The 26,578-nt window shown below is 40.8% G+C and overlaps 1 protein-coding gene across 3 annotated transcripts in view; it reads left to right on the top strand.

The window, feature by feature from the left end:
• Window positions 1–26,578, top strand: part of rorb (RAR-related orphan receptor B) — a 262,305-nt gene that overhangs the window by 161,918 nt on the left and 73,809 nt on the right. The window contains exons 1-2 of one of the 3 annotated variants that reach the window (XM_043712175.2): window positions 6,961–7,028; window positions 14,252–14,337. In XM_043712175.2, coding sequence (XP_043568110.1) covers window positions 6,989–7,028; window positions 14,252–14,337 — 126 coding nt within the window. In that variant the 5' untranslated portion in view covers window positions 6,961–6,988. Of the gene's footprint in view, window positions 1–6,960; window positions 7,029–12,737; window positions 12,786–14,251; window positions 14,338–26,578 lie in introns of those variants that run through there. The other 2 variants (XM_087997921.1, XM_043712184.2) reach the window with 2 other exon arrangements.

Here is a 26,578-nt window from a genome sequence, read left to right as displayed (position 1 = left end):
AAATGAAGGGACTGGGGGCATTCTAGCGAAGTTTGCCGATGATACAAAGTTAGGTGGACAGGCAGGTAGTACTGAGGAAGTGGGGAGGCTGCAGAAGGATCTAGACAGTTTGGATCTGGCAGACAGGAAATGGCTGATGGAATTCAATGTGAGCAAATGCGAGGTCTTGCACTTTGGAAATAAGAATACAAGCATGGATTACTTTCTAAACGGTGAGAAAATTCGTAAAGCCAAAGTACAGAGAGATCTGGGAGTGCTAGTTGAGGATTCTCTAAAGGTAAACATGCAGGTTGAGTCCGTGATTAAGAAAGCGAATGCAATGTTGTCAATTATCTCAAGAGGGTTGGAATATAAAAGCACTGTTGTGCTACTGAGACTTTATAAAGCTCTGGTTAGGCCCCATTTGGAGTACTGTGTCCAGTTTTGGTCCCCACACCTCAGGAAGGACATACTGGCACTGGAGCGTGTCCAGCGGAGATTCACACGGATGATCCCTGGAATGGTAGGTCTAACATATGAGGAATGGCTGAGGATCCTGGGATTGTATTCATTGGAGTTTAGAAGATTAAGGGGAGATCTAATAGAAACTTACAAGATAATACATGGCTTGGAGAGGGTGGACGCTAGGAAATTGTTTCCGTTAGGCGAGGAGACTAGGACCCGTGGACACAGCCTTAGAATTAGAGGGGGTAAATTCAGAACAGAAATGCGGAGACATTTCTTCAGCCAGAGAGTGGTGGGCCAGTACTACCTGGAGGCTGGGACGCTAAATCTCTTCAAGGTAGAAATTGATAAATTCTTGATGTCACAAGGAATTAAGGGCTACGGGGAGAATGCGGGTAAGTGGAGTTGAAATGCCCATCAGCCATGATTGAATGGCAGAGTGGACACGATGGGCCGAATGGCCTTACTTCCGCTCCTATGTCTTCTGGTCTTATGGTCTAAAAAGATGGGGGAGCTGTATTTTTGGGTAAATTCCAGACCAGACAGGCCGGTACCTTTTTAAGATCGTTACATGACATCACAACATTTGGTATAAAAGGTACCTGCTTGCCTTCAGTTATTCTGTGTAATGAAGTCAATGCAGTCAATCGATTAAGTGTAACCTACAGTAACTTCAGTAGGCGTCGAAACTTGACTGTGTATAAGTCTGTGATACTACAGCCTTGTAAATACTTACTGTTACAAATAAACTTAGATATCAGAGTCAAAAGAACCCAACTGTTTGTGGTATATATAGCAAACCACAAACAGAATCAATGCCCACATATATCTTGAGAGAATGTAGAACAAATTGAACTTCTGAAGTTTAATTTCTTCAGATGTTAATTTTCATTTTAAATACAATTTGAGTATGCACGGTTGTTTGGATATTTTTATTTCTTTTCATTTTGCTTTCTTTTAAATTCAATCTTAGTATCTGATCCTTTAACAATTCTATTTCACCTTCCTTCTCCCCCACAATTATTTTTCAATCTTTAAATTTTCATGAGTCAAGGAGATAGATCATTGGTTCTGCCATTGACAGAGTACCAAGTGTCCCACTGATCTTGATCAGCTGCACTCCCAGTAAATTATGCCACAAAAGATTGAGTTGCAGGATGCAAATGAAAGTCTTGGCAATGGGACACACCACCAAATGCCTTTCTCCAGAAATATCTGTCCCAAATTGGATACTGGTTAACATGTGATCTACAAGAGCTAACTTCCATAGAATCACAGCTATATAATTGTTACATTAGTTGCTAAAACTGTTAACTTTTTTTTAAAAAAAGACTGCCAATTGTAGTGGCAGTTAAAACTCAAAACTGATCAGTCGATTTTATTTTGTCAGATAAGATTAATAAGGGATGTTAAACTAAGATTTCAGGTGCACATTAGTCTTGATCGGACTGAGAAGATGAGGAGGCTTGAGAAGCTGAAGAACCTACTCCTGTTTCTCTGCTAAAATTGCACCTCATGGTTTATCCTCCAGCAGTTGCTACAATTTTGGTATTCCTAGCACCTACTGGCTGGAAGGTGTTGATCGTGTTAAATTTTGTTGTAAGTGTCACTGAGGTGTATGAAAAGAATTCTCACAGCACTCCCTCAGAAAAGTATAGTGGGGGAGGGATTGTGATTTAAAACATCTCCCCCTTTCTGTGATGGATCTGAAGCGACATTTTGATGGAGACGTTTAGAAAAGCTGACTCCATGAGGATTTCTTGGAAATCATGATGATGACTCTCTTTTAATTAGCAGCTGAAGATCAAATCCATCTGTTTGGCTGTTATTTGGAGGGATATAAAATGTTAATGGTTTCATACAAATTGATGAGACAGGGCTAACTAGGATAGCTGGCTAGTTAGGGAATTGTGGAATCTGGATCTGTCATCAGACAGCATATTGCATACATCCAGATTTGAGTGCACTGGTGACAGGATGCATTCTAAGCATTTACAGAAAACCAGCAAATTAATTCTTTCACTTGACTGCTGTTAGTGTTGTGATCTTATGATTTGATTGATGCTATATTATTTACCTCAAATGCCAAATTATTAAAATTAGGACAATATTGTTCAAGGACGCATCATATAGATTTCTACCAATTTTGATGCAAAGGATCTCCATCTTCTGAATATTGCCCAAAATATAGTTCACAAACTGTTGCTTTCTCTCAACTACACTTGCCAGTACCCATCCTTCACATTGAGGGAAGTAAAAGCCTTTTCCATGGCAAGCTGTAGCAAAATATCTTCAAATGGTTGACATGGGGCAGCGAGTCCTTTTCAATGTTTGGAGATCCTTTGAATGTACACAAACTCAGTTGTTTTGTTGCTACCATGCTGTTAATCCATTCTTTCGGAGTTGGCGCTTTGTTGACAGATTCCTTCTTTTCTAACTCTACCTTGTCTTACAGCTTGGAACTGATGGCAACCGGAACTCTCCTTGCAGATGCTAAGTTATTCTCACACTCTCATCTACTTCAAGATAAAATTCACCAGGGAGACTTCCAAAAGCTGAAATAAGATAGATTAATGATTGTTTGGGATTTATTCATGTTAAAATGGCTTAGTGGCCTTTGAAATGCTGCAGTTCTCTTCTGGAAGATGCATAGTTGACTCTGCAAGCTTTAGATTTGCTTCAGACAAGTTAGGTGGATTTTGTTTAACATCTATTATCTGGAATGCCAGATCTTCATTATTCCCATAGCTCTCAGCTTCATTCATCCCTGTTGATGAGCATAATTTTAAAAATTTATTCACAGGCTGAGGGTGTCACTAGTTGGGCCAGTATTTGTTGTCTGTCCTTAAATTTGCCCAGTGGGCAGTTAAGAGTCAACCGCATGGCTGTGGGTCTGCAGTCACATGTAGGCCAGACCTATGAAGGATGGCAGTTTCCTTCCTGAGAGGACATTAGTGACCAGATGGGTTTTTCTTGACAATGGATTCATTGTCATCATTAGACTCTTAATTCCAGATGTTGTTTAATTTGAATCCAAATGACCTATTTTCTACTATTTTCTACCATGCACATATAACTTGATTATATATCTTTCCTCTACTACCATTTAGCTCATGGTCTATTGTTATAGTCTCCTTCACAATCTGTTCTACTTATTCCTCCTCCCTCTTTACCAACATGTAAAAGGTGTCATTTTCCAGTCCCCTTCAGTTCCAAAAAAAGTCATACCAGACTCAATCTTAACTCTGTTTTTCTCTCTCCACAGCAGCTGCCAGGCCTGTGGAGTTTCTCCAACACTTTCTGTTTTTACTTTAGCTCTCCAACATATGCATCATCTTGCTCTTATCATGTAACCTAGGCCGGACACTCATGTGTTCATGTGACAGTTCTGAACCCTCATGCTTCAAGGTGGGAGAGCGTCTGTGTACTTGTTGGTCAAGCTCTCGTTCTACTTTTTCCCTTCTGTCCAACAGCGTGTCATGTACATGTGGTTCTGTGATGAGTGTGGGAGAGTAGAGTTTGTATGGATCTATGTTCCAAACATGAACTGCCAGTGAAGGTAATCCATTGCCTAGAAAAGAAACACGTGGATTCAACATAGCTATCCAAGTATTTTGGCAAATCACTTTGCAAATCATGGGTTTTCTGCAAGACCACTCAACTGAGGGTAGTGGAGAGAAAAATATTTTGAATGCCCTGTCTCCTGTAAATGCCTTGGAAAGTGTAATAGTACAGTGGACTGTTGGATACAATTTGTTGAGGTTCATCAAACATTCTGAATATGGTGGTCGATATGTCAATAACCATTTCACTGGTAATGTCTTTGCTTTGCCACAAAATCAAATTTGGTGAAATAACCATTCACCAAAAGGTAATCATGTCCTTGGACACAAAAGATAGCAGTCGTGATTTCATACCATGGTTCAGAAGAAAGTTCATGCAGAAGTGGAGGTTTTCACACTCGGTGATGATGAAGGAATAGACATGTTCCACACAACTTGATGATTTGATTTCTGTCCTTTTAATGCCAGGCCACTATGGGGATTCATGCACCAACCTCCTGGTTATCTGTTACATCCAGTTGTTCTGGAGAGTTGATAGCTGAGGGGAATTATTATTAGACTATTCATCCAGAGACCTACGTACTGTTCTAGCTATCCCAGTTGTAATCCCATCATGGCAGATGATGGAAATTAAATTTAATAAAAATCTGGACTAAGAGTCTAATAATGAACCATTTCTAATTTTTGGAATTACCTATTTGTTTCACTGCCCTGCAGGAAAGGAAACTGCCATCCATGCCTGATCTAGCCTACACATGACTCCAGACCTCACACCAACGTGACTGACTCTGACTCTGAGCGACTCTGTGGGCAAAAATTGCTATCCAGCCAGTGATACTAACATCCCGTAAACAAATACAAAAATAATATATGGTCTGATATGCGTTGATCCAGAGTTTGTGGAATTATTACTTAGTTGCCCTGAAAATTACATTGTTAGGGAGATACAATTCTTTTCTGAATGACCAGAAAGAACAGACCCAGCTTAGGGAAGTATTGGATGCATTCAGACCATCCACCAATAATGATTTTTTTGAGCTGTTGTGTCTGATTATCATTTTACACAGTTTGTTGAATCTGCTTTACTCTGCTGTAACCAGACTAAATGGAACCGTTGTTGCAGAGTGGAATACATGCCATTGAAGCTGATAAGTTTGTCACCCTGTGGATTGCAATAACATTGAGATGCATGCATGCCAGTAGTCTCAACGGGTGAGACTATCTCATGCAAATTTGGATGTTTCACTGAACCTGTTAAAAGTAGTTCCTTCAGAATTAATGATTTGCAAATAATGTAAACCTGCATATTTAACTCTTCCTTTTTCTAGTAAAGCATCTAAGATAACTTCCTTAAGTTTGTCCAGAGTGCTTTTCTGAAAAGTTGGATAGGTATGGATTCAATGACCAGCTCTTCAAGTCTTTCAATTCAATTCAATTCACTTCTACATACAGCATATGGTCTTCAGCGGTTCAAGGAGGAACTCTGCCCCCCACCCCCCCACCTTCTTGAGGGCAACTAGAGAAGCCAAAAATGCTAGCCCAGCCGGCATTGCCCATGACCCATAAATTTTGTTTTAAATCACATTCTGTACTTTGGCAGGTGCCGCAAATGAAGTGGCCGATTTTGTTTCACCTAGTTGCTGTCGATTGACATGAACACGAGTCTCTGCATCCTGAAATTTACTTTAACTTTAAATTTAACCTTCCAAAATCTGAAAAGAAAAGATGTGATGCAACGGTCTTAAAGGTACAGTCCTATCTGATCTGGATTATGTGCCAAATACAACATTCTAAATTGTCCTTGAACCAAGTGACTTGCATGGTACTTCAGACTCAAAGGTATGGTATCAAAATAGGCCAAACTATGTAAGGCTGGCAGATTTCCTTCCTTACTTTATTGAACCAAGTGAATTTCTTCAACATGACTAGCTTCCAACATTTTTTTTAACTGTAACCATTAATTGAACTTTAAATTCTACAAGTTACTTTGGCAGGACCCCTGTCATTAGAGCTTAGTTGTCTAGATTACGAATCCAATGATATTTCTACAATACCACCATTTATCCCTAATATTAAACACTTGGGCCAGAAGGTTTTTGGCAGTTGTCAAGGATCATAAAGTTCAAAGGGCACAATGTTATTTACCAAATGTTTTATTATGTTCAGTTTAATGAGTAAGTTATATACAAATCCAAACAAAAAAACCTTCTAATTAAATGAGGATGCCAACAATGAAAGACTGAGATATGTAACTGGACTCTTATTTTTTTCATTGTAACTTCAACCAGTACAGGAATTAAACCCTTGCTCTGGGCATTGGTCTGCATCACAAACCAGCTATCCGGCCAACTGAGCTAGCAAGCTCCATTGTAACTGGACTAGCAAGTTCAGGAGATTCACATCACCTGATGTATTCTTAATTTGAATTTCCTAATTAATAACATCAGCTGTTTTAAGATACTGTTATTTTGTTCCAGCTGGATTCAGGCCATTGACTCTAAATATTGACGCTTGTTTGCACCTGTACTGTAATGGCCCAGGTGTGTTTTTTTTTAAAAAAGCTACCATATTTTGGCTTCATACGGTCAGTTGAAGAGGCTTGCTTCCTATTGTACAGCTACTATATCAGTATTTTACAAGGACAGAGATTCAACCAATTACATTCATCAAAGAAATGCACCAGCCCAGAGCAGTTGGCTTTTTTTTAAAAGGAACTTCAAGGGTTCACAGAAATGTTTCCTCAAAAGCTACATTTCCTGATAACCGCAGCTCAGGGAACAGGGAAGGAAGTGAAAGCAACAATGATCTCAAAGTTCTGTAGACACCCCTGCCGTCTTAATACTGGAATGGTACAGTCCATCTCTTTAATAATTCTTCCTTTCTAATGCTATTACAGTGTTGTGCTGGTTGTCAAGTGGATCATTTTTGTCTGTTAAGGAGACAGTATCACAATATTTTCTGCTATTGTTTTTATTGATAGCATGTGCCAAACACAGCAGAAAATGAAAACTGAAGTTATAAGTAAGTAGAGGACTTCACTCCGAAGGTTTACATCTAATTTGTGCTATGGTATAAAATATTTCTTAAACATAAGCTATATCTGAAAAGATTTTGTTTTTTCAGTGAAATTTAGTAGAGGTTGCACGGTTTCACCATTTGCTTGTATTTTATTTGTAGATTTATCATTCATTGCTGGAAGTGAAAATAGATTCAATTGAAGAAAAATTGTGATGTTCAAAAACTCCATTGTCCTGTTGTTGCATTGTTTCTTTTGATCGAGGTCTAACTTATTTCAATAAAATTTAGGTGTAAAGGGTCAAAGCACAGAGCCTTACTTAAACATTGAATAATAACTGTGAAACATTTTGCGATGAACATTGCGCAGTAAGCTGCGTTTTGACGTGGGCTCATATCGCAGAATGGTATTTAGGATTAGGCTTTAATCTATTTAAGAAAAGTATGCACTATCAGCAAAAAGAGTTCAAGTTTCCCTTTAGTCTTTGGCTATTTCTCAGTTAGGTTATACTATATCATACAGAGATTAGCAATAGTGTTGTAAAAGATTAATACCGTAAAAATTTGATAGGTTCACATTATTTCAACATAATCCTTTAACATCTTGTTCCACAGGGGAGATGTCTGAAAAAGTGTTTTGCAATTTTTTTTCACAAACTAAGTATAAATCACACAGAAATACATGGTATCTTCACAACAATTTTCTGATACAATTGATACGTTCATCTTCTACTTTCTCCACAAGCTAGAATATTTTCACTAAATGTTTTTAATGTAGCCAGTGCTTCTATGAAACATAGATTTTTACTTTCAACGTCTTAAAATACAGTTAGAAATAAATAATTGCCATCATCAATTAATAAGGGTATTAAAATCCAATTCTTTAATTTCGCTAAACAATTCCAAAACCTTGTATGATCTTTTGGAAAGACTTGTTGCAATTGTTTGCATATTACACTCTCCAGGACTACTGTAACAGGTCTTTAGAATATAAAGCACTGTCATCTTAATACACCAACATGTATAATTCCAAACAATCATTTGGTCCTAGTTATTTTTGTGGAATAGGTGGATGACAAGAGAAACACAATCTGACCACTCATACCTACTATCCTAAAGTCCCTCTAACTTTTCTTGCTGCTGGTTTTTCCTGTTGTAACTTTCCCAAGAGCAACACAGTGACTTCTGAAACTGAAAGTTAATGCATCCACGTGCCAATAAACTGAGTGGCTGCATGTCTGTGCAGTTTAGAGACCAGGTCTAAGATGGAGTCATAGAGATATACGGCACTAAAACAACTCAGTCCAACTTGTCCATGCCTACCTGATATCCTAAATCAGTCTAGTCCCATTTGCCAGCACTTGGTCCATATCCTTCTCAACCCTTACTATTCACCTACCCAGCCAAATGCCTTTTAAATGTTGTAACCACTTCCTCTGGCAGCTCATTCCACAAAAGAATCACCTCTATGTGAAAAAGTTGCACCTTGGGTCTCTTTTTAAAATCTTTGCCTTCTCGCCTTTAGTTTTGGACTCCACCACCCCAGGGAAAAAACCTTGTCTATTTACCCTATCCATGCCTCTCATGATTTTATGAACCTTCTGTCAGACCACGCCTCAGCCTCCACTGCAGGGAAAATAGCCCCAGTCTAGTCAGCCTTTCCTTGTAGCTCAATCACAATTTGACATTGTGCAGTTGATTACATGACCTTATGAAGACAAGACTTTAAATTAGAAAATAATAACCATTATTTTTGAATTTTCAGTGGTAAAACAAAACCTGACGTTTCTGAACCTCAGAGTAGGCCTCAAATTCAAGAGTAGGTATATGCTGAGTTATGTGACTCCACATCTTTCCTTTTGGGAAAGGGATAGAGAATGCTCCTGATCATTATTGTCATAAGAAACAGAGGTGTGCAGTTCTTCTAAATGACCAAGCTTAAAGTCCAGGTCTTTTGGTCACTCATTTTCTGTGTCACTCATTAACTCATTTTCTGGCTCAATATCAAATTTTGTCTGCCTCTGTGACAACCTGCCATATTAAGGACACTGAGTGGAATCTTACAGGGGTCTGAGCAATGTGGCAATGATGAGGTGTATGGCGGAATCAGGCAACAAATGCAATGAGGTCTATCTCAATGTCAAGATCATTTCATCCCATTATTTATGCTTTTCACAAGTGGTATGGAACAATTCTGTCAAGGCAGTGATGAGTTGTCAGTTGATCATCATTCTTGATCATTAAATACCTTGTAAACAGCACAACTCACCTGATTAATATCTTGCCAAACTCAGCAAATAACATTAACGTTGGGAAAACCTTGCAAAAAGAAAAACAAGAACTGGGCAACAGGCAAATTCAGCTCTCCGCTTGCTCTGAATGAACTCTATGTTGGATACTGGGCAACAGCATCTCAGGGCAGTATTAACAGGCACCAGACTCATGCACCCTTCATCCATGGTCACTGACATCTGTCATCTCTCAACCTATCATGACCATCACAGTATACATAGCAGAGGCATTTGTAGAAGTGAGGATAAGGGTGCTGACAGTAGAAACTCAAGGCAAATGGGAATGCAAGTCAGCTTTGGAGGGCATGGTAGGCTACAGGAGGATGGGCAGCATTAAAATGTAATGCTGGGGCTCAGGGGCAGGAAAGGCAGTTGTAGGTGAAGATTAATGTGGCAGGTCTCCATGCAGGGGTTTGGGTAAAAATGGGCAGACAAGGTACTGTGATATAAACATGGACAGGGAAGCTCTGAGGTCAGGTGGTGACCCAGTGAAGCCTGATGTTAATGGTGCCCACCATGAGCCGCATTTCTAGTCATCACTTTCTGTTCTCTCGATGGGATGGGCTCGCAGAAAATGGCTGGGACAACACCCAGGGTGGGCAGGGTCAATGTCAGTTCAATGGGAGAAAATGCAGGATCCTTTGCAAAGCAGCTACGTTTAATTTACAATCAGAGTATAACATGCTTAGGGTTTAAATGCTGGTCAAAGCCAGTTTGCTACTTCCCATTGCTGCTTCTAAATTGATATAATGATGAAATTATCATCAATGATAGTTCAAAAGGCAAATTCTGGTGGAATTACACTATTCATGTAATTTCCAAGAGTCCTGAATGAGCCACACAGGCTGTGCTGAATACATTGTGAAGTTTAGCATTTGATGTAGGTCCAGGATTGAGAGGGGCATGCCCTCTCTTTTTAATATGTGGTGATCACTCAACCAACTGGCACCTTTACCAAGTCACTGAGACAGATTGTAGACTGCAGACATGTCCCTGTTATCCAAGCCCAGCATATCTCACTGTGTGGTGGTGTGTTCCACCCTCCTCTGCAGGGTATGCCACTGATGACTGTTGTGAGATCTAAATAAATTCTTTTGTTTGTTCTGTTCTCAATTTAGGTCATTTCCACCAAGTAATGAGTTCTGCCACAGGTAACATGATTAGATTGGATTCCCTACAGTGTGGAAACAGGCCCTTCGGCCCAACAAGTCCACACTGACCCTCCGAAGAGCAACCCACCCAGACCCATTCCCCCTTCACCTAAAACGGGGCAATTTAGCATGGCCAATTCACCTAACCTGCACATTTTTTGACTGTGGGAGGAAACCGGAGCACCCAGAGGAAACCCACGCAGACGCAGGGAGAATGTGCAAACTCCACACAGACAGTTGCCTGAGGCAGGAATTGAACCCGGGTCTCTGGTGCTGTGAGGCAGTAGTGCTAACCACTGTGCCGTCCATGTTGGCCACTGTAAATGCCTAACTCAGCAGTAAAGACAGATACAGGAGGAGAACCTGTATGAAGAGCAATGACCTCTAAGAAGTTGCAGTTGCAGGCACCCTAGGATGCGTGAGTGCCAGATTTTTCTCGTCCTGACCCGGTTTCCTAGGGACAAACAAGCCATACTGCTGACACAGACTGTGTTTCCTAAGAGACTGAGAGGGAACTGAGCCAGCTGCAGGAGTAGGAAGTCTGTCTCTCCCAGTGGCGATGAGGCACCACAGCTGCACAAATGTCGGTGCCAATGGTTCCTTCCAGGGAGCAAAGGGTGACCTGTGTGGGATCTTTCAATCAAATGTGCCACAAATACACCAAGACAGTGACCAATGTCTTCTACACAAGGTCACAATAATTCATTTTCATCCCAATAGTGAGATCAGTGCTGCAGCCCAGGCAGCAGAACTCCGGAACACAGCTGACTTTCTATAGGTGCACTATACCATTGACTGTACACCCATGGAATTGAGGGACCATATCACAATGCTGCAGAATTCATCAATAGGAAGGCATCCATTTAATTAAGGGTAACGGTGATCACAGATCACCTGAACACTTTCTGGATCTGTGTGCCCACTACCTTGGCACTAACCTGGAGAGTGCTCCAGAATGTACCTGCTGTTTTTGAGGGTTGGGGTCCTTACATGGATAGTTACTGGCAGATAAAGGCTCCCCTCTGTGACCATGGCTGCTTACACCATTGGGCATCTTCATGGATGACGTGAAGCACAGTTGTAATGTCACTGTAGTGATTGGGACCTTGTTGACCATGAGGGGTCGTTGGCCCAGATTAATAACCCCAATCAGGAACTTCTTAGTCAATGAGGTCCACCTGGTCCCAACAGTCAGCTAAGCCTCAACCAGGACTGTAGAGCAGAACAGAAGGTTCTTGAAGATCCACTGCATGGTCCAGTTTGGGGGAAGCCCTTCAGCTCAATCTGGACAGAGTATGCAGCATCATCCTGTGTGGTACTCAATGGAGCAGGCAACAAAGCAAGATCTTGGATGGCGAGATGGGAACATGATTATTCTTTCAAGGAGGAAGAAGACTACTTTGGTCATGATGCAAAAGTCTGTTTGGCATTGTAGGGAGAGCACAGCAGTTCAGGCAGCATCCGAGGAGCTTCAGCAAAATCGACGTTTCGGGCAAAAGCCCTTCATCTTTATTCCTGATGAAGGGCTTTTGCCCGAAACGCCGATTTTGCTGAAGCTCCTCGGATGCTGCCTGAACTGCTGTGCTCTTCCAGCACCATTGATCCAGAATCTGGTTCCCAGCATCTGCAGTCATTGTTTTTACCTTGGCATTGTAGGGGTTGAGTTCAGGCACTATTGGCTGGATTTGTATCCTCTTTGCTTTCTGTAAATAAAGCTCACGTTATTCTGTCTTGTCTGATTTACTTATGTATATGTGCTGTTCCCCTATTGGAAGACAAGAAAATGATATGGGTTTACAGTAGGTAGCATTGACCGAGCTTGTTCAGATAGGATGTTAGGACAGGTATAGTGTGTGGGGTAGTTGATAAATGGAGACTAAAGTGAGAAAATGGGGTTTATGTGCAAGCGAGTGTCAACCTGGGCAGCTTTGTGGTTGTTCTAATACGCTGCCAGATTACAATCGTTGTCTAGGTATACAGTGGCCTTTCAAAGATGGCCTCTTGCAAGGTGTGCTGCCCTTTCTGTAGCCATCCACTGAGTGGCGGGTTGCTGTGAAAACAGCATGCGGTATGGTGGGTAGAAATCAAATGAGAACATTTTGGCTGTGGTTGACAATTAAAAATACCTACAAATTGCACACCTTTTATATCATAAAACAAAGGATATGCTTACTCAACAGAATTGAAACTGCAGATTTGATACGCCCATAAAAATTGAATGTACTGTGGCATAATGATGTGAAGAATTGACAATTTTTTTGTTGCAAATGCAGAGAACTAAAAGATGAAACTAAAAATTGAGAAGAGGAAAATCCTCACAGGTGATCTAGCCTTTTGCATAATTAAAAGTACATGCAGAATCTTTTCAGTTCAGCTCCTAGTAGGCCCATAAGCTGATCCTTAATTTAGTTCTGGAAAATTAAGTTCCAGCAGAAATTGTGGGCTATTAGTTCTATCTTCCTTTGAATTGCATTCCCTCCCCACATGACCTTCAATGTGCAATGTGGCCATGACAGTAACAAGTTACTTTGCAATGTCTTGTGGATGAATTGAGTTGAGAGTGTGGTGCTGGAAAAGCATGGCTAGTCAGGCAGCATCCGAGGAGCAAGAGAATTGACGTTTCAGTCATAAGTCCTTCATCAGAAAACCTTTCGGCTTTTGTCCGAAACGTCAATTCTCCTGCTCCTCGGATGCTGCCTGACCTGCTGTGCTTTTCCAGCCCGACACTCTCGACTCGAATCTCCAGCATCTGCAGTCCTCACTTTTGTCCAATGAAAGGGGAGCGGCCAGTTCTCTCAGCTCAGCTTCTCTCTCATTTGTTTGTTTTTAGCAGTGTGTGTGGAAAAGCTGCTGGACCCAGAAACAGGTCCAGGCTGGTACTCTCTCTACCTGACTCCTATCCTGTAAGAACTTGTGTTTGATTTTTACCTTTTGTGTCAAGGGATGTTTATGGGGATTTTTGCAAATGTCTGGAACAGCATCATTAAGTTAGGATAGTCTGTTGAGTTTTCGGACAGGTTAAATTATTTGGTATTCTGTTTTTTGTTCTTTGTGTTTCATTCAGTAATTTTGTAAATGAATTGTTTTGTTTAAAATTAATTGGTTTGACCAGCTGATTCTCTCCTGGAATATCTACTGTACACCTGCTTAAAGCAAGCAGCAAAGTTAGGGTCTGGGCTACCTTCTTGAAATGTTTTGAGGGGTTTGGCCTGATCCATAACAGACAACTCCTTGCAAATAAACCAGTAACACCTCACCCTTGCCCTTCCAATCTCCTCTACAAACCCTTCTGAAAAGGCTTCTATTTTATCCGCTGCTGAGGTCTCACCCACCCAGTGTCTTTCAACTCCCCTAGACTTCTTACTTCCTCCAAAATATCAAAACTTGCTGGGAACCGGCAGTCCCTGGACTGGACTCACCAGGACTTGGTGATCAATCACAGCACCATAGTTCTCATCTCTTTTCTTCTGCGGCACACATGTATTTGGTCTTGCAATCTCCTCTGGACTGCTCCATGTCTGACTAGAAATAAGCCAGTCAATAGGATTTCCAAGCAAAGAATCTATCAATTATGTTACACAAAAGATATGGAGTTAGAACGTCACAGATAACCTATCTGTTCACATTCCCTGTACACCTACCAACTGCTCTCCCTGCTCCCTACTGCCAGAAAAGTTAATATCAAGCCCATAATGTCTAATCACACATTTTCTGACCATTTTTCCTTCAATCTACCATTGATTTTTGCACTGATGCTAATACATCCTTTATCCTTTTATTTTTGTAGCTCAAATTGAAGTAATACCTTGCAAAATCTGTGGTGATAAGTCCTCTGGGATCCACTATGGAGTGATCACTTGTGAAGGCTGTAAGGTAAGAGAGATTAAAATAAATAAATAAATGAAGGTCAAATTATTTCTCAAACATCTTGAGGGTGGAAATGGGTTGTTTTACAACCCAGAGTCTGTCTCTTAAATTAAAAAAAAGTCTTAAATTAATTCAGCAAAATGTGATGTTTTCTATCCTTAATATTGCAGTGTTGATTCTGGTAGCATGTTTTTATGTTTAGAAAGTAAATGAGGTAATGCTGCTGCTTCAGGAGAAATGAAGAACCACCTTTGATGCAACTGTGATCATTCTGTGGTAGATTGTCTTTTTGTGAGTGTACAAACTGAGTTTTTACGGTCTGCACAGTGTAGTAATGTAGCTTTTGACCTGTACTGACTTCACTTGTTACTGGGAAAGATCCTCAGGCAGAAGTGAAAATTCTAAATTGTATTGGTTAGGGGACTGCTGTGGAATTTAACTCAAAAGGTGTGTGGAGAATGTTCTATATCTTCCCAAAGGGCACAGAATGTACTTTGGATGAGGGAATTCCATGTTCAACAGCAGCACTACTGATCGAGCTGGTCAGGTCTTACAGGACATAGCTCTAGACTGGGTGTGCAGGAAGTGGTGAGGGAACCAGCAAGAGGGAAAAATATACTTGACCTCATCCTTACCAATCTGCTGTGGATGCATCTATCCATGATAATATCGGTAAGAGGCAAGTCCCGCCCTCACCTTGAGAATAACCTCTGCCATGTTGTGTGGCACTATCACCGTGCTAAATGGAACAGACTTCGCTTGGATCTAACAAGACCAGGCATTCATGATGCACTGTGGAGTATCAACAAAAGCAGAATTGTACTCCAGCACAATCTGCAACCTCATGGCCCGATATATCCCCCACTGAACCATTACCATCAAGGCAGGGGATCAACCATGGTTTAATGGAGATTGCAGGAGGGCATGCAGGAGCAGCACCAGGCGTACCTGAGGATGAGGTGTCAACCTGGTGAAGATACTAAGAAGGGCTGCTTGCTTGCCGAATGGAATAAGCAGCAAGTGATAGCTAGATAGACCTAACTGATTCCACAACCAACATATCAGATCTAAGCTCTGCTGTCCTGCCACATCCACTTGTGAAAGGTGGTGGACCATTAAACAACTCACTGGAGGAGAAAACTGCACAAATATCCCCCTCCTCAGTGATGGAAGAGCCCAACACATCAGTGCAAAAGATAAGGTTGAATCTTCTGTAGCAATCATCAGCCATTGGATGATCCAGCTCAGCCTCCTCCGGTAGTCCCCAGCATTACAGATACAAGTCCTCAGCCAATTCCATTCCATCCAAGAAATGGTTGAATGCACTGGATATGGGCCCTGACAACATCCCAGCAATAGGATTGAAAACTTGTTCCAGAACCTGCTGCTCTCCTGGCTAAGCTGTTCCAGTACAGTTACAACGTGGGAATTTAAAAGACAATATGGAAAATTCCCAAGGTCTGCCCTGTGTACACAAAGCAGGACAAATCCAACCCAGTTAATTACCACCCCATCACTCTACTTTCACGCATCAGGAAAATGGTGGAAAATGAGATCAATAGTGCTATCATGCAACATCTACTCAGCATTAACCTGCTCAGTGACACCCAGTTTGGATTCCACCATGGTGACTCAGCTCTTGACTTCATTACAGCCTTGGTTCAAAAATGGACAAAGGAGCTGAATTCCAGAGGTGAGGTAAGACATCAAGGCCACATTTGACCAATTGTGTAGCATCAAGGAGCCCTAGCAAAACTGGAATCAATGGGTAGCCTGGGCAAACTCTCCAGTGGTTCAAGTCATACCTAACATATGGGAAAATGTTTGTAGTTGTTGCAGATCTGTCATCTCAGCTCTATGGCATCTCTATAGGAGTCCCTTCGGGTAGTGTCCTATGTCCAAACATCTTCACTTGCTTCTTCAGTCGCCTTCCTGTCATCATAAAGTCTGAATCAGGGATGTTCACTGATGATTGCACAATGTTCAGCACCATTTGTGACTCCTCAGACATTGAAGTTCATGTTTAAATGCAACAAGATTTGATTTAAAATCAAATCTTGGGACAACAAGTGGTAAGTAGCATCTGCACCACAGAAATGCCAGGCAATGATCATCACCAAAAAGAGACAATCTAACCAACTCCCTTGATGTTCAACTATATTACCAGCACTAAGTTTCCCCAACTATCAACATCCTAGATGTTACCATTGACCAGAAACTCAACTGGACTTGCTACATAAACACAGTGGGTACAAGAGCCAGGTTAAAGGTTAGGAATATTGTGGTGGATAACTCTTCTCCTGATTTCCCCAAAGCCTGTCTGCCATCTACAAGGCACAAGTAGAGAGAATGATAGAATGCTCCCCATTTTCCTGGATGGGTGCAGTTTCAACATCATTCTAAGCTTGACACCAGCCAGGACAAAGCAGCCCACTTAATTCGGCACTACGTCCATTAGAAGACACCCCCTCCTCCACCAGCCGCTCCGTAGCAGCAGTGTGCACCATCTGAACATTGCACTACAGAAATTCACCAAAGGTCCATAGACGGAACCTTCCAAGCTCACAACCACTTCCATCTTGAAGGACAAGGGCAGCAGATACATAGAGACACCACCACCTTGAAGTTCCCCTCCAAACCATTCACCATCTTGACTTGGAAATATATCATCATTCCTTCACCGACACTGGATCAAAATCCTGGAATTCCCTCCCTAAGGGCATTGTGGGTCTAGCTATAGCAAATTCACTGCAACGATTCAAGATGACAGTTCGTCAACAAGGGACAAGGACAACGAGGAACAGACAAAAAAAACTCTGACCAGCCAGCAATGCCCACATCACGTGAGTGAATCAAACAAACTCAAGTGAATAAAAACTACTTTTTTTTTCAGTCAGAATTTATGTAAATAAGGAGGATGGAAAAATTGTTTTAAACAAACTGCAAATGGGTTAACATCTTGTATCAATCGGTAGTGTTCTGTGTAAAAGATTTGAGAACATTTTGTGACAGCACAGTGAAACAAAGAAATCGACAATCGTCTTTTTTTCAGAAGTTGTGCCTGACTATGATTTGAGGACGGCGTCTCCTTAGGATTGTGAACTTTTGCCATGTGTCTTCATGTGACTAATACTTAACCTGCAAATGTTTGGGTTCATGGGGCAAGTTGTCCCATAAACTGGCAAGATCTGGAATGCAGGTTAGGTGAATTGGTCATGCTTAATTGCCTATAGTGTTCCAGGATGAGTAGGTCAGGGGTAAATAAAGAGTAAAGGGTTTGGCTGGGATATTGTTCAGAGGGTTGGTGTGGACCTGTTGGGCCAATGGGCCTGTCTCCACACTATAGGGATTCTATAAAGCAGGTTGATAAACAAATTGTCACCATTTTGTATAATTTGTAGCAAACCCCTCAGTCATTAATTTTGGTGCTGCCACACTTCAGGGAAAACTTCTGACTGTCTTTTGACGTTTCTTTATCCTTACCCAGAATGTTTTGCCATTTAAAGTTAGGAGAACAGGACCTGGCTGGGGACATTCTTTTTCAGCTATCTGGACACTGAATCCAGTCCATTTGGTTTTGCTGGAGTTTAGCCTGATTGCTAACTTCAATAAGGACACTAACATTTACTCAACAATCTTGTCATTTAATCCAAAGAATGTGGTGGGGGCATTGCATCTTACATGTTGATGCATAGTCAAGATATTACGACAGTTCAGGGGGATAGTAATGACAACTAATTTGTACATGAGGGCATTTCTTTATTTGAGGGTCTTTATTGTCAATGTTCACCGTCTTAAGGCTGAGATGGCGCATCATCAATTGTGCTGGATCTCTTCATCAATTGTGAGCTGTTAGATGACAGATTGTGCCAAGGTAAGAGAAGTGCCTAACGTATTCCAGTACCTCACACTTAATATATATTGGAGATGGGATATTTGACTAGGATTGCATGTGAGGTTTTATTTTGCCAACAAGCCAAGTGTCTTGTAAGCAGAATTGAAGAAATTAAGTGGTTTGTAAACCTGATGCAGAGTTGGGCAATGACACTGCTGTCAATGTGCATAATGGATGTCGTGTGTTATGATGATCGGTTTAGTATGGGCCAGAAGGGAAAACAGATGAAACAGTTTTTCATCTATGTGGTAGTTAATATGCATACCAGAGAGCAGTTGATTAGGGAGAGGTGACAGCCTGACGGTATTGTTTCTGAACTATTAATCAGAGACCAAAGGTACTGTTCTTGGAACCAGGGTTCAAGTCCTGCCACAAGAGATGATGGAATCTGAATTCAATTTTTTGAAAAAGACTCTGGAATTAAGTGTTTAATGATGACCATGAAATAGGTACCAAATGTCGGTTAACAACCAGTCACTTATGTCCACTAATGTCCTTTAGGGAACAAAACTGCTATCTTTACCCAGTCTACATGTGACTCTAGACCCATAGGAATGTGGTTGACTCTTAACTGTCCTCTGGGTAATAAATGCTGACCTAGGCAGGGATGCCAATATTCCATGAATGAATTTTTGAAAAAAGTGAATAGACATTGTCCCATAGATTATAATTAGTTGGGGCTATCACAAAATCTTGCTTAATGTCGATGTATATTTTGAAAGTGTTGCTTCAGATCTCCCACTCCACAGTTGCTGATATACCATGATGAAGCATCTTAGAACTGCCAAATCTCTGGGAAGCAATCCAGAGTTTCATGATTTACTGAAACAAATGCTTTGGTCAGATTGATGAATATAGTGAAGACTTTCTTGTGGGGTTTTTAACATTTTTCTTGAATTTGCCTGGCAATAAGGCCAGGTCAGAGATTCCTCTGGAAGGTCAGAAACCTGTGTCTCTAGGAAAATTTGCTCTGCCACAAAAAGTCAACAATTTTATAGTCAACATTGCTTTGTGCATGAGAAATTGTGTTTCTCGAACTTGATTGGGTTTTTGAACAATTGACAAAGAAGATCGATGACGGCAGAGCAGTAGACATTGTCTATATGGACTTCAGCAAGGTGTTTGACAAGGTTCTGCATGGAAGACTGGTTAGCAAGGTTAAATCACATGGACTCCAAGGGGGCTAGCCAATTAGATACAAAATTGGCATGAAGATAGGAGACAGAAGGTGGTGGTGGAGGGTTGCTTTTCAGACTAGAGGCCTGTAACCAGCAGTGTACCAAAAGGATCAATGCTGGGTCCACTGCTTTTCATCATTTGTATGAATTATTTGGTTGTAAATATAGGTATTATGGTTAGTAAATTTGCAGACGGCACCAAGATTGGAGGTGTAGTGGACAGTGAAGAAGGTTACCTCAGATTACAATGGGATCTTGATCAGATGGGCCGATGGTCTGAGGAGTGGCAGATGGAGTTTAATTTAGATAAATATGAGGTGTTGCATTTTGGTAAGGCCAATCAGGACAGCACTAATCTACTTAATGATAGGGCTGTGGGGACTACACAAGTGCATAGTTCCTTGAAAGTGGAATCACAAGTAGACAGGTTGGTGAAGAAGGCTTTTGGTACGCTTGTTGGTATGAACGAACTGGACTGATAGATCTGCTTCTATGACTCTGTAATTCAGGAGAATGCATGTTATGGACAACAGGAAAGTACCTTAATAGTCTCCACAACATGTTTTAAACCCTCTTTATGATATTTAGGATTGTCACATTGCTGAAATTAGGATCGGTCATTTTCCTGCTGAATTGCAAGTTGAGTATATGGAATCTCTGTGAGCAAAATCTGGCCAGCTGGAATGCTGTCAGAGTCACGGGCTTCGAGTTTTCATCTGTTTGCTTATTGCTGTCTCTCCCAATTAGTGGCCCATCTATGGATTCTACGATAGGGCACTGAGGGATAATCTGAACAATATCAGCTGCTACTGTGGATTCAAGGTTCAGAAGTGTTGAAACTGTTCCTTCCAGGATTGACAGATTTCATTCTCTTCTTTAAGAAGAGACAAGCTACCCTGTGAGTAAAGGGAATATTGTTTCTTTTCTTTATTTTATAGATAGTGCTGATGGCTTCAAAAAAAACCTTTGCGTGTCATGATGGTCGGCATATTACTGGTTTTCTCAGGCTTTCCCTTCCCATCACTTATCCTTTCTCTTCAAGATTGGTCTTTTGAGTGTCAGCCCTGAGGTGTTGGAATGCTGCCTTCTTGAGTTGTGATTTTTGGTTGTTCTGTCAGACAATGAAGATAGTTCATTTTTTTCCAGGATGTCACATTTCAATTTCACTTTTGATTGAACAAGTTGTGTTGACCAATGGTCTGGACACAGGGTGGTATATGTTTACTCCCAATGTGCTGAAATGGAGTTAGGTGTGTGAATGCTTTCCAGATTGGTTATGAGCTACTACTGGAAGTTGTCTCTTTGGTTGGGATATTAAAGTGCAGTTGCATTGATGATCTTCCTCCTTGGACTTGGACGTGTGCTGTCTTTATACTAGGCCCTTGCTCATTACCAGTCAAACAAGATGTCAGTACTCTGCAGGGATCGAATGATGCAGAGTTAAGTTATGTCATTGGCTTAAAACATCCAAGAGGTGCTAGTGCTTTGATCTAGAATACTCCATGTGGTTTTGTATTTCTCCTCTGGCACAAGACAGAATGAGGCCATGCCTACTGACCCAAATATTCTAAAAATTGGCAATTGCATTCAGATTGCTACTCCAATCCTATTTTATTTGCACGTGAGAATTGAACTCCATTTCCACCGAATAATTGGAATTATAAAGACAACTCCCTCAGAAGTGCAGAGCATACCTGATGTCAATCACTTCCCTCATAATGCAGAATAGCTGGGGCAAGTCCAACCACAATCCCTTTTTACAGCAGGAAGTGAGCTGTGTTCTGACATTTAGATATCCAGCACAACAGCCAGTCATTTAGACAGCTGTTTTTTGGAAGGGTGTGTATATTAGGTAAGTGTGGGATTAGGATGACAGATGGGTCTGGTGTATGGATGCCAGGTGTATATATTGCTGATTGGGTAGGACGCCAGGTGGTGAGGTTGCCAGGTGCATACATTACCAGGTGGGGAACATGCCAGGAAGGTGATATAGTGCTTAAGGTAGATTGAAATCACAGGTGAGATGGGATATTGGGGCCAACAGCAGGTGAGGGCAGGCAGCGGGTTCAGTATGTCAGTGCCGATGACAATGGGACCTCTGTCCCAACACAGGGACTTGCAACTGTCATGCATCTGTCACCTTTTGAGCAGATGCTTGTCTAGAGACACTCAGTTCCCAGCCATGTCCTTGTTCCTGCCAGCAGCTGCCTCATAAATTGGCACATGAGCCCTTGTAGAAGCCTGTGTAGGACTTTATTTAACATGGCAACACTGCTGATGTTATCGACACTGCAACATAATGGAAAATAAATAGGCTTCTACCCTAACTCTAAACAAGTTAATAATGATCATGTACTGAAAATGTTTTGCTGGAAAAGCGCAGCAGGTCAGGCAGCATCCAAGGAGCAGGAGAATCGACGTTTCGAGCATGAGCCCTTCTTCAGGCTCATGCCCGAAACGTCGATTCTCCTGCTCCTTTGATGCTGCCTGACCTGCTGCGCTTTTCCAGCAACACATTTTCAGCTCTGATCTCCAGCATCTGCAGTCCTCACTTTCTCCCAATAATGATCATGTACACTGACACCAACAGGCATGTGCTTTCAAGACTCCAAGAATGTACCAAAGAGCTGTAATCAGTATTCTGTATATTTGAATGTAAATAAAGAATTTACAGGGCATACTGATAGTGAGAAAAAGTTACTCGAGGCACATATAAAGATGTCACAGGCTCCACCAAGCAGGACCAGTCTAGCAAGGTTCAGTGGCTTCAAGAGTACAGTACAGATACCCAATACCCAGAACCCATGGGAGGCAAAAATCCAAAGAGATAATGCAGGCTTGAAAACATGGGAGTAGTACAGTCCAGAGATGTAGCAGCATCAGTGTGCGCACAGTTTTTCTGGTTGAATTTTGGTGATGTCATCAAGCTGTCATCAAGTGGATAGCTTGCCACTGCAAACCACCTTATGCTTTCACAGCTAGTGAGATGCACAGACTTTCTATGCCTAGTTTGCTGTTGATTTTTTTTTAAAACCACACTTCGCTCCAGGTAGAACCACCCATAGTGACAACATAAGGGGGAGGCAGTAGACAAAGAGTTCCCAATGACTTTGATCGAACGACTATCAGAACACACTTCAAGATGGTGATCCATAGAGGGCCTTTGGAAAGAATCATTATACTAACTCAATGCTTTAAGAATTAAAAACCTCTTGGAATATCATTGTAACTGCTTTGTAAATGTTCCATTTCTTCAAGTAGTCCAAGCCAGTTGAATATGTTGAGAACAAACTGGATTTTTTTTCCCAGGAATTTAGAAACGAGGTAAAGTTGAAGAAGAAACAGATGATGCAATAGGAACATGTTCTCAAATAGCGTCGGAGGCTGAGGGGTGACCTTATAGAGGTTTACAAAATTATGAGGGGCATGGATAGGATAAATAGACAAAGTCTTTTCCCTGGGGTCGGGGAGTCTAGAACTAGAGGGCATAGGTTTAGGATGAGAGGGGAAAGATATAAAAAAGACCTAAGAGGCAACTTTTTCACGCAGAGGGTGGTACGTGTATGAAATGATCTGCTAGAGGATGTGGTGGAGGCTGGTACAATTGCAACATTTAAGAGGCATTTGGATGGGTATATGAATAGGAAGGGTTTGGAGGGATATGGGCCGGGTGCTGGCAGGTGGGACTAATTTGGGTTGGGGTATCTGGTCGGCATGGATGGATTGGACCAAAAGGTCTGTTTCCATGCTGTACATCGCTATGAATCTATGACTCTTGGAGCTGTGTTGACACTCTAGGTGTAACTGCATGATCTATTTTCCCACTAAGGAGAGCTATTCTCAAGGAACTCAGATCTGATAGAGGTGTACAATATTGTAGGTTCAAATCAACAACTCAGGCTGCCTGCAAGCAAGGCTTATGTTGGCTGTGCGCTGTTTCAGAATAACCCCTGTGTACCAAATGCACAAGCAAAAGGTTCCTGCCTGTGCAGACGTGATCGGTTGTATAAGAGTTTACTTCAATTGAATATTGCAGTTTACATAATTTGCTTACAGTGGTTAATTGCAACCTTTCATGTAGACTAACTGAAATCCAAAAGAGCAAATTTTAAAAACCATTTTTGTTTTGGGACCATACAATGTCCCATCAAAATGCATGAAGATAGCTTAGACCCTTACTTTTTCTTGTTTTAAAGGCATTTGTCAGGCATTGTGTTCTAGGTGCAATTTGATTGGTCAAATTACCACTCTTGAAACAAAACATACTTTATTCATACACTATAGTTAAAAGTTAACAAAAGAATTGAAATAGCAACTCTATTGTTGTTAAGTTTTCTGATAAATTATTTAATTACTGAACAGTAACTGTTCCAATATAGTGACATTCCCATAAACACTCCTTTGGCAAAGGCAAATAGAGTAACATAGAATGTCTTGCATGCAACTCTAGCAGCAGGAAGAGAACCCCCAGCTTTTAGCTGTAACAGAGGAAAAGCAGCTCATATTCAACTTCAAGACCCCAGCACCTGCTCCTGAAGGCTAAGATTTTTTTTTAAAACTTGTTCTGTGGGAGCTTGACCCCACCCATTCTGGCTACTTCTATTGTTCCTATTTAAAAAAAACAACTCAAGGACTCACAAACTGTTTACTTTATTGGCTTTGGAGCAGACTGCTCAGTACATCTGCCTCAATCCTTCTTCCTAAAAACAAATAAGGGCTAAATAGAACTCTTAAAGCCATACTTTAAGATACTAGATAAAATAATGTATTCAACTCATTCAGACATCTGTCCATCTACACAGGGGTACATGATGGTACAGACCAAGTGAACATGTCCAAACTTGGCCACATTCAGAAAGTAGTCAATCTCAGTGACTTGAATGTTGGAATCTTTAACTCCAAGAGATACAAACTTGAATAGAAATTTGTAAATCTGTGTGGACCACTTGCAACAATATTGGATCCTGCTTTCATCTGTTCATTATTCCAGCATAACCCTGGAATTCTCTTGGTTAGAAGAAAGAACCTTTTTAAAACCCATTTTCCCCTTCCTTCACCTTAAAGTGTGAGGAGCTTGTGAACCTCTTTGTCACAAAAATTGATATCATCCAATCAACTGGCTCTGCCATGACACCCCAACAGGCCCAACCTTTTTCAACCTTTCTTTGTAAGATAAGTCCCTCCTCCAAGAAAGTACGCTAATAAACTACTCCCATGTGTGACCTCCTACGTTTTCTGTTTCTTCATTCTACTAAGACTGATTTAACATCTTGATCTTTTGAACTTATCATTGCTCACTAACGTATAAATGTCATCTTGAATTAATGAGCTATCCAACCTTTCCTAGCTTCCTGTCTTTTTTCATAAAGTTGCTGTACAGCTGCTGCAATTGCCAAGATACTTTCACCATTGCCTTTTTAATTGGCGTTGCGGCAGGAACCTTTATCACTTGAAAATTACTGCCCCCAATTCAAAGCTTTGTTACTACTAGAATTGACTATTCCAACAGACATTTGGCCGGTTTCCCATGTGCATGTCTTTGTCAACTCAGTCATTCAAAACTTTAGCTGCCCATGTCTTAACACACAGCAAATCTTCTGTCACCCCATACTTGTTGGCCTACACTGGCACCCAGTGAAGTCACACTTGTTTTTAACTTTCATCTTGTTTTGTGCCTCCCAATACCTGTCAATATCTCTAGCTCTACAATCCTCCAAGATATCTGTACTCTGCTGTTCAGATATTTTCAACATTCCCAATTGTAATTTCTCCACCATTGGTGGCTGTACTTTTAGTTGCTTTAGTCCCAAGCTCTGGGGTTCCCTTCCTGCTGTTCTCTGATTTTCAACCTTGCTTTGCTCCTTTCAGAGACAACTTAAAATGTACTGAGCAGTCTGCTCCAAACCTCCTTGACCTGATCATCTGATCTCTTGTCAAGTTATTTAGTGGTGTTTTAAAATCCTTCGCTGCAGCACCTTTTCAAAGGTGCTAAGTAAATAATGCAAAGCCAATTTTGTGCAACACATTAACCCTCTAGCTTGTGGTTAATTAGGAATTCATTTATGGGTAATTGTCCTGTTGATTAGCAAATAGCAATGAGCAGGGGATACTGCACCTGGGAATGAGTTCTTAATTTCCATATTCACACACCATATGTGTGAATACTTTAATTCCATGTTAATTTGAGGACAAAAAGCTTCTGTACCAGGATTTTCATTTTGGATTGTTCGACTACTTAGCTTCCATGGGCCACTCAATGATGGTCAATGTATGTTAAGTAAATATATAAAGATGGATTACTTTTGCATATATTATGTGAATGTATGTAAAAAGAAATTGTACTAAAATTCGTGCATGTGTCTAACATGGTGTCACATAGCTGATGAGAATGATCAGACATATGTGTTAGACAGCATTGACCAAATCCAAGCTCCTGTGACTTACTTATCAATTTCAGATCACTTTTTTTTCTTTTCTCTGACAATCTACTAACCAATGGCATCTTTACAGACAGTACACAAATGAAAGCGGAATCATTAGTTGTCAAATGATCACAGCTGCTAAAAGCTCTCAAAAAGATATTATGGAATCATTCCAGAAGCACAGATGGTATGCACTGCTTATATTTTGAAGTCAGCTTCAATGTAAATCCACAGATATAAAGAAATTTTAAGAATTGTAGAATTATTAAAAGAATTTTTTTTCTTGCAAACTTAACACTGTTCTATTAAATATGGATATTAAGAATCCTCAGTTGAATTTTGCTCCCAATATAATGAGTTTTTTTTGCATTTAGTTGCCTTCCAGTATCTTTTTTTAAACAAGCAGTTTCATCCTCTACATCTCAAGTAATTTTTATTTAATTCCTTTGCAGCTCCATTCAGTCTTGTGCTGTACACCTGTAATAATAATACCAATGTCAACACTGGATTCAGAGAAAACTCTTTAATCCCAGTGAAAGTGCTGACATTTCTCACTGTGTTCATGTTTAAATGGAATAACTGATGGGTACTGGCAGTCAGAAGTCCATTTCAAAGCCAGATTTATGCTTTAGTCTCAATATGCTCGACACTTTTTTTTCAACCAATGCCCCATCCAGACATAAAACAGATGTAACTTCATGGCTCATGTACTATGCAGTCAGATCATCAGTTGTGAAAGTTAGTATCATCAT

The sequence above is a fragment of the Chiloscyllium plagiosum genome, unplaced genomic scaffold (assembly GCF_037043375.1).
Source record: "Chiloscyllium plagiosum isolate Xiang-an unplaced genomic scaffold, Cpla_swu_hap1 HiC_scaffold_2, whole genome shotgun sequence".
Classification (NCBI taxonomy): domain Eukaryota; kingdom Metazoa; phylum Chordata; class Chondrichthyes; order Orectolobiformes; family Hemiscylliidae; genus Chiloscyllium; species Chiloscyllium plagiosum.
Note: the sequence above shows the minus strand (reverse complement) of the source record. Positions and strands in the feature narration are given on the sequence as shown.